This window comes from Hylobates moloch, unplaced genomic scaffold, assembly GCF_009828535.3.
Source record: "Hylobates moloch isolate HMO894 unplaced genomic scaffold, HMol_V3 SCAFFOLD_9, whole genome shotgun sequence".
NCBI lineage: Eukaryota > Metazoa > Chordata > Mammalia > Primates > Hylobatidae > Hylobates > Hylobates moloch.
This window is the reverse complement of record NW_026652284.1, coordinates 89,999,189-90,012,669: the sequence shown is the minus strand read 5'-3', so window position 1 is coordinate 90,012,669 and position 13,481 is coordinate 89,999,189. Positions and strand designations below refer to the sequence as shown.

The 13,481-nt window shown below is 38.4% G+C and overlaps 1 protein-coding gene across 7 annotated transcripts in view; it reads left to right on the top strand.

Moving 5' to 3' along the window:
• The window catches only part of SYBU (syntabulin), a 117,547-nt gene that overhangs the window by 66,847 nt on the left and 37,219 nt on the right, over positions 1–13,481 (top strand). For all 7 annotated transcript variants that reach the window (XM_032760283.2, XM_032760285.2, XM_032760281.2 and 4 more), the window contains one exon: positions 5,237–5,434. In XM_032760283.2, coding sequence (XP_032616174.1) covers positions 5,237–5,434 — 198 coding nt within the window. The remainder of the gene's footprint in view (positions 1–5,236; positions 5,435–13,481) is intronic.

The window sequence follows — 13,481 nt, the reverse complement described above, 5'->3', positions numbered from 1 at the left end:
CCAGGGAGTTGGGCATTTTGGGGGTGAAAGGGGCCTTTCTCTATCTCTGTAATGTGTTTTTTTATATGACCATGAACTCAGTTTTTTTATATATCCAGTGATTATCAGTCACTTGCATTTATTATTCTTTTTGGTACTCAACCAATGGGGCCTCCTTTGCGTTAGTTCCCATTAGTCTTTAATAGCTTCTTTCTTTCTAGCCTAGCAAGTTCCAGGGAGAAATTTTCAATGACAGATAATGAAACTGTCTAAAATATATGTTGAAAATTTGATAAAACAAAAAGCAAACACGCAAGTAAACTGTATTCACAAAATATTTTTCTGGGTAACACAATTATAGGAGAATAGTATGTCTTTATTTTATTCTTTACCTCTTTATACTCTTTTGTATTTCAGATTTCACACAATGAGAATTATTGGTTTTATAATTGAAAGTTAAGCTAAAATTTTAACAACCTCAACAGATTTAATTTAATTAGCAAGTACATTTAAAATGAGATTCAAAGTGTTTTTAAAGTACTTAGGCACATATTTTTCAGAATTATAAGTAGTTGCATAATTATTAACTATATCCTATATTTCAAAGACCTTATAATGTAAAGAGAGAGGAAATATGGATTTTTAAAATCATTTTTTAACAACATCTAGGCTACAAAATTGTAACAGTTGCTGGTTTTTCTCATCTGTCTTTATAGACCTTAGCATATTTTTTATTTTCTTGATGACAATTTGGAAACTATTCCATTCCATAGGCATATATTTTTAACAGTACTTTAGATAGCCCACAACCTCTGAGGTTCCTGGATCTGTGAGTATTCTTTCTACTACCCTTAATCCTGTGTGTTCACCAATTTTAAGCAAATGAACAAGAACAACAACAAAAGAACTGATTTCTAATAAAATCAATGAGGACATGTAAATTAGTCTCCTTCACTTAGAAGGTGATCATTTAGATGTGGCCTTGAGGAGGGTAACGTTTACCTGAGTTCCACCAGAGGCTATCTTGGACCCGTCTAAGGAGGATTTAAAATAGCAGCCCCTGGAAGGAAATTGTCCCATATTTTCAAATGGATCACACTGTATAAAGCATGTAAAGTGATCCCATGTTTTTTAAGTAAAGTTATACTTACCTCGAATAATGGAGAAAGAAATGTAAAAACTCAACTCTGTAAGAGGGGTGTGTGCTTGTGTGTGTGTGTGTGTGCACACACGCCTGTGATGTAAATTCCTCTCTGTAATAGACCAACAGTCTTCTACATCTTCTTCCCTAAAACCTTGGAGCAAAGCTTCCCTATGGCAAAACCAGACTAAAATGTTCATAGTTTTGTCAGGCATTCTTCTGGAAATTTGAAACGTCCCACACTTTAGGGGCAGATTATTCGGTATTTCTGCAATTTCCTGCCCAGAAACGGTTTTCTCATATTAGAAATCTTTGTCATTGATAATTTCCTTATATTAATATAAAAGCTAAAATTATAAATATATCTTTATAAATCTATAGATTGTACAGGAAAATTCAGCAGTCAGGTAGCAGCAGCAAACAGAAGGCACATTCACATAGTTTAACTGAAGCAGGTTTAATAAATAAATCTCTTTAATATGTGCTTGGTCCACATGTAGTTTAGTATGGTCAGATTAAATATAAACAACTAAAGAACATCAGCTTGGCTTTACTATTCATAGAATCTCAGAGTAAATGTGGCCAGGCACACTGGCTCACACCTATAATCCCAGCACTTTGAGAGGCTAAGGCAAGTAGATCACTTGAGGCCAGGAGTTCAAGACCAGCCTGGCCAACATGGAGAAATCCCATCTCTACTAAAAATACAAAAATTAGCTGAGTGTGGGTGGCACATGCTTGTAATCCCAGCTACTCGGGAGGCTGAGGCAGGAGAATCACTTGAACCCAGGAGGTGGAAGCTGCAGTGAGCCAAGATCACACCACTGCACTACAGCCTAGGTGACAGAGCGAGACTCTGTCTTAAAAAGATAGATAGATAGATGATAGATAGATAGATAGATAGATAGATAGATAGATAGATAGATAATAGATACTCAAATTATTTCATTGTTTAATGAAGCAGAAGTCATTTAAGTCTTAAAAAAAAAGAATCTCAGATAAATGAGAACTAAGAATATTTTTCATAGAATTTTGAAAAGGAGTGTTATCTCCATTTGAATGGTGGTCAGCTTCCAACCGGCCATGAAGAGGAAGAGAGGAGGAGGGAGAGCAGAGAAGGAGCCCTAAACAAGACTTGTAAGGATAACTTCTTCTTCAGTGCTGCACAAAGAAAAATACCTCAGGTTACTCCCTAGCACGTGAAGCTCTGTGCCTTTGCTGGGGTCTTACTTTTCATAGATAAAATGTGCCCTCTGTAGTAGGAAAATTCATGGCCCTGCCCTTTCTGAAACTAGATTCCTTTGTTAGTGTCGGGTGCATTAGACAAAACAGGCAAATGCCCCAGGCTTCTCCCATAACCCACAGATTTTCTTGGATATGGATTAACTTCATCAGACTTGCAAGTTTACAATAACTATGCATTGTAAGTGACATATACCTAGATCCTTTTGGCTTATTTATAAACTCCACCAGGATGGGGCCTGGGTACAATGCCTGTAGGCTGGTTCAGTGCCAGGACTTGATACATATTCATTTAACCAATGAAAGACCATGTCTTATATTCCTATTATTCCCCCCACACACAGCATATGAAGCACAAGAGTAGATAGTTAAGAGATCTTTTTGTAGTGATTTAAATCCTGTAAGATGGATCCAAAGTTCAGGATTTATTTAGGTTTTAATCTTTTCATTCCCTGCTTCTGGAGATCCTGGCTGTAAATACTGATGACAGGTGAGACATCACACTCCAGATTAAACATTCCTACTGCCTCTTACACACTGCCACCACTCTAAATAATTTCAGTTCTCAAATTTTAACCAGACCCCAGCACTTAATCTTTGAAAGGACTAGCACTGAAAACATGGTGGGCACACATTCTTTCTCATTTAACTGCAGAAAAATGTAATAGAACCCAAGGTATAATTTTGACAGCATTTCTCAATGCTGGAAATTGTTTAATTTTATCCCTGTGAGTCTGAGAGTTTTCAGGAAATCTGAGTTTTTTAGGGTAGACACTCTGAAGCATAGATTTTTATTTTGTAGGGACATCTCTCTTTCAAAAGAAGTGATTTATGGAACTGACTCATAAGGAAATAATGTTAAAGACAGCAGGGAACGCTGAATGATTAGATTTCATTCATTTATCTGCTTTGGGATAGGAATTAAGAGAGGCTCTCCTGAGGCATTGTGCAGACCTGTTGTGCCTTGTAAAATTGCTGGAATCTTTGTCTGAGTAATTAGCAAATTTGCACCTTTAAAAAGGAGCTCAAATATCTTTGGGTTGAAGCCTGGGGTGTGTAAGTGTAAGGGAAAGGCAAGGGCAGTGAATGATGAAAGAGCTGAGCAACAGCCACCAAGAAGGGTTCTCATCACCTTGCCATTGAAGGCCAGAGTTTCTTCAGGAGTTCAGGAAGAACGCAGTGTATTTAAAAGAGCCCAAAGACTGCAAGCATGAGCAGCACACTAAAAACCATTCACTTCCAGAAACAGACCACAGAGGTCCTGTGTATGCTAATACACCGAAAAGTCAAAACATGATTATCAAGAGAAATAAGTCATTTTATTAGTGCCAAGTTCACTCTGTTCCAGGAATTAGGATATTTTGTAATTGAAAAATGAAATAAAGGCCAAAAAATGAAGCAATGGCAAATCTTTCTTTAGATGGATTCTAGCAATCAGCATGTTTTATTCAGGCCTAGTTCTGTTTCTATCTTTATTCAAGCTGTAGAGTTTTAAGATAGCCTTTGGTAGATGGCACATTATTTTAGTTCCCTTAATATTCACAAGATGTCTGAAAAGTTATTAGTACTAAATGTCTTTATTTGTTCTTTTGTCTAATGAGTTACTAAAGTAACTGTGGTGTCAAAACATCTTCATATAATGAAGATTATTTAGTAATGTAAATTTACCACTAATTGATCAGTTTGAGTAGATGTACTTTTAAGTAATACTGATTTGGCTTTGAGGTCCAATACAGTTCTGCTCATCAAAATATAAATAAATTAACCAACCATCATAAGTACTTTAATAAATGTGGAAAGCATTTATAGGAGTTAGCAGTACGACTTTCCTGTTTCCATAATAAGCATCTACATAGGTCACTTCATATCGTGAATATTAACTTAATATAATCACCCTGGTAATAATCTGTTACTTGAAAGTTAAAGGAATGTTTCTAATCTGAATATCATTTTCATCTTACCAGTTTACTCCAGACAGCAATATATCTGATCTTATGTATTTTTGGTTGTGTGTGTATAATAAAACAGGATCACTTCACTCTGCTTCTTTGAACCCTAAAGTCAGATGACTTATCTTTCAAACTCTGTTAACCAATTGATGGGTCAAGTGGTCCAAAACTGGATGTGGTCAGTAATATTCAAGTAATTTTATTTTCCAGATATAAACTCTGAAGAGTTCACCCTAAAATCCTGAGTTGTTCCGGTGAACTTCTTGTTACTAAACACATCCAAAAATCTATGGACACGTATGACCCAAAAATACACTATATAAAGTGTTGAAACAGACATATCTTTATGTTTTGACAAAATGAGTGTTACAGAAATATTTGTGTCAAACAGCTTACAAGGGGCCGGGCCTGGTAGCTCATGCTTGTTATCCCAGCACTTTGGGAGGCTGAGGCAGGTGGATCGCTTGAGGCCAGGAGTTTGAGACCAGCCTGGCCAACATGGTGAAACCCTCCAGCCTGGCCAACATGGTGAAACCCTGTCTGTACTAAAATACACAAAAAAAATACCTGGGCCTGGTGGCATATGTCTGTAATCCCAGCTACTTGGGAGGCTGAGGCATGAGAATTGCTTGAACCTGGGATGTGGAGGTTGCAATGAACTGAGATCGCACTGCTGCACTTCAGCCTGGGTGACACAGTGAGACTGTCTCAAAAAAAAAAAAAAAAAAAAAGGTTTTGCATTAAAATATAGAAAAATGAAAGGAGCGTCATGAGAGGAGAGTCCACAGCAGTTAACCTAGGCTTCACAAGCAGAGTGGACGTGTGTGAGTGCACGTGTGCGTGTGTGTGGTGCACCGCATGGCTTCTCACCACCATCATTGATTTCCTCCTCATCATTAAACACCTATTGATTCCTGTCTTCTAGATGACACAGGCTGTCCTAGCAGCCAGTCAGTGTCTCCTGTGAAGACACCCTCAGATGCTGGAAACAGCCCCATTGGCTTTTGCCCTGGAAGTGATGAAGACTTCACCAGAAAGAAATGCACAATTGGAATGGTTGGTGAAGGAAGCATTCAGTCCTCTCGATATAAGAAGGAATCAAAGTCAGGCCTTGTGAAACCAGGTCAGTGAACTTACTCGTCATGTTTTCATCAGAACAATGTGATGGGAGTAGTTTCACGTTTGCAACTAAACACCTGTATATCGAGTTGGGGATCACGAACACTGTACCCAGCGTCTAAAGCATCATTTTTAAAGGAGGCAGGGTGGAAAGTGGACTATTTTCTGAAATGGTTTTTAATAACTGAGTAACTATAGTGACCTATAGTGACATGTGTATTCATTATAAAGAGTTTTTTTATAAAAAGAAACAAAAGTTGAAGAAATATAAGCTAGATGTTTTAACAAACATTTAAACTATATGAGTAATTCTAGATTCCATTATACTAAGCAATTAGTTAGTACTATCATAAGTGACCACAAACCGTGAAGAGAACAGGTTATCTCGATGCAAATCTCTGTAGAGCTGGGCATTATCTTGATGCAAATATGTAGAGCTGGGCATACTTGCTAACTTAGTTATAGTCTTTTCTTTTAGAGATTTAAATATGAATATGATATGTATATACACATGTAAATGTTCAATAATTACAAAATATTAGAAGCTATAAGATGAAATGGAGGTCATTACTGCAGTGAATGAAATGCCAGCAGCATCAGAAAAGGTCAATTCTCAGAATCTGCACTATATAAATGATTACTTTGTATCTCAGAAATACACACGCAGTATATTTAAAGTAAAAGGATGTGTTCATCATCATTGGGAGGTATCCTCTATATTGCATTATTCTCTTTAGCATTCACAGTTATGCTGTCCGTATTTATGAGCTGAAAAGACAGATTACTGGCTTGCATGAGTCTCGTTTCTTACATTTGTCTTCCAAGTTTTGTTTGATGATGACATTATTGTGCAAGGAGCTACAGATGGTTTTATTTTGATGGGGCCAAGGCCTAGCCCTGTGTCCTCTTCCATAGGATGCTAACATCTCTTTCTGCTTTTGTTCTTCCTGAGTCATTGATGTACACAATACATCATAATGGATTATTCTTCATCTTGCTTTTGTCAACCAAAGATTAGGCCATTTTGTCACCAAGGGAAGCTTAAACTGTGAAAAAGAAATCCTCTATTTCCTAGTGGTGCCTGATAAATGTTAGTCATAATGAATTCGTTAATAGTCTCCCACTTTGGAATAATATGTAAAAGAAAAGGAATGCTACACAATGAAGAAGGAAAGACAGCCTATAAATGAGAAAAATGGGGATGATACAAAGGGTGTTGAGCACCCTTGATATTTAAGAAAGAGACAATGAGTTAAAGAATGTCATGAAATTTTAGCCAAGAAATAAAACAATTACCTTGTGTACCCAAGGGCTAGGACTGTCTCCCTTAGCTCAACTGCCTTTTTGAAAAATTGAGATATGATTCATATACCATAAAAGTTACTCTATAAAGTGTACAATTCAATAGTTTTTAGTCTATTCAAACTGTTGTGCAAACATCACCATTTACTAATTCTAAAAAGTTTGTATCACTCCCAAAAGGAAACCCCAAGTCCATCAGCACTGTGTTCCTCCTTTCCCCAGTCCCTGAAAAGCACTAACCTACTCTCTGCCTCTATTTGCCTATTGTCGACATCTCAAACAAATGGAATTATACAGTATGTGGGCTTTTGTACATGGCTTCTTTCCCTTAGAATAATGTTTACAATGTTCACCCATGTGGGGTGCATCAGTACTTCATACGTTTTTATTTTATTTTATTATTATTATTTTTTGAGGCAGAGTCTCACTCTGTCGCCCAGACTGGAGTGCAGTGGCGCGATCTCGGCTCACTGCAACCTCCACCTCCCAGGTTCAATGGATTCTCCTGCCTCAGCCTCCCAAGTAGCTGGGACTACAGGCAAGCACCACCATGCTCGGCTAACTTATTATTATTATTATTATTATTTTTAGTAGAGACGGGATTTCACCATGTTGGTCAGGCTGGTCTCAAACTCCTGACCTCAAATGATCTGCCTGCCTCAGCCTCCCAAAGTGCTGGGATTACAGGCATGAGCCACTGTGCCCGGCCCTACCATCCTCTTTTTGCATTCCCAGAACACAGGCTCTAGTGCACATTAGAGACTCAGTCAACATTTGTCGACCTCAACAGCAAAGGTAGACTATGGGATTCAGAAGATAAAATGATGTGGGAAAGAATGTCAGCTTCATAGATTGAAAAAAAAAAGCATGTTTCATCATGAAGCTATTGTAGGGTTTGAACATAACCTGTAATGATTTTATTTTTGTTATCCTCATCCTGCCCCCACCACCTCATTCCCAAAACATTTTATAGTGATGGCAATACAAGGAAACAGTGAAACAGTAGACAACTATGGCACAGTAAGAACAAAGTTTATATGAGAGTTAATATTATCATGGCCCTTCCTTGTTTCAATAATCATAATAATTATATGTTAACAAAATACTTAAAACTCTGTGTATATATACAGAATTCACACTGAACAATTCCCTAATCCTGTAGAAAATACTCATTTGCTAAAGAGCAGCCACTCATCTTGATGAGAAGTATTATGGCTCTCCATCTTCATGAAGAAATTACAGGGAATAGGCCAGGTGTGGTGGCTCATGCCTGTAATCCCAGGCATGGGATTTGGGAGGCTGAGGCGGGTGGATCATGAGGTCAGGAGTTCAAGACCAGCCTGGCCAACATGGTGAAACCCCGTCTCTACTAAAAATACAAAAATTAGCCAGGCATGGTGGTGTGCACCTGTAATCCCAGCTACTCAGGAGGCTGAGGCAGGAGAATCGCTTGAACCCTGGAGGCAGAGGTTGCAATGAGCCGAGATCATGCCACTGCACTCCAGCCTGGGTGACAGAGCAAGACTCTGTCTCAAAAAAAAAAAAAAAAAAAAAAAAGGAAAAGAAATTACAGGGAATAAAGGAAGGACAAAAGGATGGAAGGAAGGAAGGAAAACAAAAACAGTTTTTCTTAATGCTATTTTGATTCATGGATCCTTGAGAATCATTAAAACTATAGACCCATACTCCAGAAGAGTGTCCATATACACAAAATATCACATACCATTTCAAAGGTTTCATGGATCTCATTGGTTAGCATTTATGAATCCTAGTTCAATGACCCTTCCCCAAAGCCAAAGCCTCAAACAACCACTTTTGTCAACTTTGTCAACTGCTTCTAATGTAATTGCTCAGAGGCATAAATATCACCTGAGCAGTTTTTAGCTGGTGATCTTTTTATTTATTCATGTTTAACCAAGGTAAAGGGGTCCTTAAAGCTTATTTTTTTGGTTGCCTAAAATTTCTAATGTCATCACTGAAAACGTTGCTACAACTTTTTTGTGTGTGACCTAATTCTGTACAGTAAGTTCTTTGACAAAAATCTGCACCATGACCTATAGTTCTCTGAACTTTTAGCAGAACAAACCTGTCAGTCTCATAAATATGAAGAGAGGAAATCCTGGAAGCGAGGCCCCTGGATGACTCTAAAATTTATAGAATCCAGAGACATAATCTGTTAAAACACAAGAGGACACTGCTCTCAGGTCAAACTGTCCTGCCTCCTCCATAGCCCCAAGCGACCATCTCCTCTCAGCCAAAATGGATCTTCAATTCTTGATGCATGCTCTACTTTTTTAAAAATAAGTCAACTCATTAATAACAATACCAATTTATTAAAATAGCAAGCAATTAATGGCTCTTATACAGAGGCTCAGGGACTCTTTAACATGAAGTAACCTAAGCCCATTTAATTTTAGGTATCTTGCTCTAGATTCTGGAACACTGCTGTTCACCTCAGGAAGGAGTTATTAAAATGCTCCTTTGGTCATTAAGATAAAGAGCTAATAATGTTCCCTGAGTGTATGATGCAGAAGAAGAAGGGAAATATGTCACAGGACATCGGGGAAGGGCTTGGAAAGGTGAGCCGAGCAAGCCTGCACCTTGCCAACAGGGCCCGGCAGCACACGCAGCAGGAAAGCCCTTCCTGTTTCCAGGCAGGAACTGGTTCTGGAAACTTCTTGGAGGTGGTGAGCCTTCTGTCATTTTGGCTTCTCTCACTTAATGCCTATGCAGATTTAATTAAAAATTGCCACCAAGGAGCAAAAGAAAACAGTCCTACAGTCCTGTTGGATGGTGGCTTTGTGTTTTCATGTTTCTCTTTTATCTACAACTCTGCAAAACACACAAGGCTGAATCTGCAGAGCCTAATATTGTGTCTGTCATAAAGTATAAAGCTGACCAATAAATACTTAAATGAGAAGTAGAGCTTATACTTTGTGCAAGAGATTATGTTTTGTGTGGGAGGAGCGTGGGGAAGTTGTGACAAAGAACCTCCATCCACAGCTTTTAGGGAGCTTCTAATTTAAGGCAGAATACCGTATGATAAGTTTGGACTGATGTACAGATTAAAAGAAAAGAAATGAAGGCTTTATAACTGGGAAAGGTTTTAGGAATCTGAGGTGTTCCTTCTCCCAGGTGCTCCTCCCGTATTTAGTTTGCAGTCAGTTTCCTGATGAAACTGTTTTTACCCAGAAATGAAAGACCTACCTAATTGGATTACTTACTTAGAACGTTAAATGACAGTGCTGGGCCTCATTTAAGGCTTGACTTCCTACTTGGGGAATATCTTAAAGCAAGGAAGAAAAAGATCTAATCTCATTGTTTTACAAAGGGAAGTACTAAATTTTTTGTCCACAAGTTTGATTAGAGAGATGGGAAAACCATTACACAATTTAAACCAAGTAGAAAGTGTGAAAGGACAAAAGCACTGGAGGCGATTAAGGAGACTGGTAAAGAGCAAATAGTTAGGGTCACTAAAATTTAAAAGAATCCACATTTAGAAACTGTAATGTTAAAATCTGTATGTGAAAGATATCACTGTATCTCCTTAGCATTCAAACTAAGTTAGTATCCCCTTGTCATCAGACACTACCCCTGCTACTGAAATTGGAGACCTAGCTAAGCTGAACTCTAATAACCTTATGACAATAGCAGAGGATTGGTTACTTTAAAAAACCTTATTTCCCACATTCAGAAGCATTTGCTAGAAAACTCAAAAGGCACCAACGAGGTTAGTGATTAATCAACACTGATTCCCTTAATCGAGGCTCATGCACACGTAGTGAAGCCGACAGATGTTTCTGTTCTTATCATGAGCATCACTTTCACTTCAAAGTTAGTTCTGTGAAATAAAACAGCTGGACAACTTACCTAGAGTAGGCCATTCTTGTAATAACTTGAACAGCCTAGAGGGGAGTTGAGAGCGTAGATTTACACAGCCTCTCCCCAGGTTACCCAACTTGTCCTATCTTGGGAGAAAAAAAGTACATTTGTGTTATTGGGTGGGGGTGGAGGAGGACTTTCTAACCACCAGACTCTAGAGTCCAGCATACTAGGTTCAAGTCTTTATACCACTGTTTTGTAGCTGTGTGATCTATAGCTACTCGTTGTCTTCTTGAGACTCTGTGTTCTGCATCTGTAAAATAGGTTATGGAAAATATTAAATAGGTGAAATTAATGAATATCAAGTGATCTGTGTTGGACCTGGCAGAAAGTAATTCCTCACTAAATGTTACTGATGGTCATTTGTAGCTCTTAAAATAGATGCCACACATTCTGTGCACTTCATATACAGGAAAACTCCTAAAACTCTCACACACAATTTGCGTGTACTTGGAACAAAAATCTAGCAGGTTATGTTATCCCAATTCACATAAAAGGAGAAGAATACTTGCTCTAGGAGGACAGACAGGAGTGTGAGTTTGCAGCTGATGGCTGACAATGAACAGAGATGGGAAAATATAAGTGAGCAGACAGAAACCACTAAAAAGCTGGGTGGTGTTTTTTTTTTTTTTTTTTTTCTTTTTTCTTTTTTTTTTTTTTTTTTTAACAAGTCTTTCTCTGTCACCCAGGCTGGAGTGCAGTAGCGCAGTCTCAGTTCACTGCAAACTCCGCCTCCCAGGTTCAAGCAATTCTCCCACCTCAGCCTCCCAAGTAGCTGGGATTACAGGTGCCTGCCACCACGCCTGGCTAATTTTTGTATTTTTAGTAGAGACGGGGTTTCACCACGTTGGTCAGGCTGGTCTCAAACTCCAGACCTCAGGAGATCTGCCCGCCTTGGCCTCCTAAAGTGCTGGGATTACAGGCGTGAGCCACCGCACTCGGCCTGGGTGGCCTTTTAAGTGTTTTAGGCCATTGACAGTTTTGTCACTTGTAGTGCTTAGAGCAGTAATTGATGTAAAAGCAGATTGAATCGATGTGATGGTGAAATTGGAAAACACAATGCATATGAAGGCAGAAAAATGTGTCAAGCATTTTAACAATGTCTCCATAGAGTGGAAAAAAATTAAAATTTTAGTGCTAAAAGGGAAGATTTTGGTTATATGAAAACATTCTGCATACTTTGGCAAGGCATTATTTTTCTAATAGCTTGCCAGTTATAAGCTAAGGTCTTCCAGCAGCAAACCCCAGCCTCAAATACAAGCTGTAAGCTATTCCAGATACTATACGCCTTATGAAAATATTTGGAAGGATATATTAGATGTAATTGTGGGCTTGAATAACAGTCTGAAATTTGATTAGTTTTTTAAAACGAATAGTTATTGAGCACTGCCTGTCCCAAGCAAAATTCCAAGCACTTAACTCATTTCATCCTAATATCAGTGCAAGAAAGGGATATCATTATCCTTCATTTTACAGATAGGAAAACTGGGGCACAAGGAGGTTAAGTAACTCATCCAAGGTCACATAGCTTGTAAATGGATTTTAAACAGGGTAGCCTTGCTCCTAACTCTTAACTGCTGCCATAGTAGTAAAGTCCACCTTCAAAGGAGTAGTTTTAATTGCACTAGGAGAGTGTTAAAATTAAGAAAGATGTGTTGATATAAAACACAATTTTTTAAAATGTTCGTAGAGCCCTAAAAATTCCTACTAATTTTTATAAATTAGCTGATACAGTCCATATGTATGTACATTATGTTGACAGTTGCCAGCAACAAAATCAGTGAGCCTCGATGTAACTGCAATGAAGTACAGAAAGTTGAACATACAAGGCCATTTGGATGCAAATCAGTAAAATACACCATAAAGATATGAATATCAAAAAATGTTAAGGTCTTCAGTGTTTTCTACTTAATCATGAGCTAGTCCTTTCTTCACATGTCATGATGTTTTATGTGCTACCCTGCATATCATGAATATTTTCTTAAATGAAAATCATTAGAGTTTGTCAGCTTAAGCAAGAGCTTTTGTATTTATACTGAAATAGATCTCTAAAACTTCCTTTCACCCTGAGAGAAAGAATGCTCCCCTAGGATACAGCAGATCATGTTTATGGCAGGCTGTTTTATAGTTTATCACATCTCCCCAGCAGGGACCAAACCAGTAAAATAAAGCTTAAATGTGATCAGTGGACTTACGTGTTTATCTTTATGGCAGGGTTATGTATTTTCTCTCATGCCTTTCTCCCATCTGTGTTTTCAATGATGCACCCAATTGATGTAATGGTGTCAAATGGCCCTTTAATGGTTTTTCCCTAAGAATTAGTGAATTATAATCCTCTTCTTTCCAGAGGTAACTGCCATCCAAATCCTGGGTCTACTGGGATTTATTGCATGCACAGTGTTCTTAGCCACTGATTTGGGGGCCTGCCAAATGCTTACTCAGTACTCTAATGTGTTGAGAAGGAAGCGTTATAGGTCTCTCAAAAGTAGTGGAAGCTCCAGCAGACCAGATACCCACCATTCAACATATTTATCAACTGTCAGCATAACAGAAATAAACCTGGAAACTTCTTTTACACACAGACTTCTAAACCAAGCATTGTAGATCATGCAGATATATGCTTTAGGTTGGGCTTTCCCCACCTCCCTAATTGAGGAGCATTTATTGAAGAGACTGCCTGCAAAGGTATGTGCATGATTAAGGGGATTCGATTAAGTATGGTGAAATACTGGGTGCTGGCAACAGCTTGGGGCCATTCCTGCATCCTGAAGGAGCAAGAGGAGGGTAGAGTTACCAACCTAGAGAGAGAACTTCAAGGCCACCTGTGAAGGAACTATGGACTTTGGCAGAGGAATGCAGCCACCAGC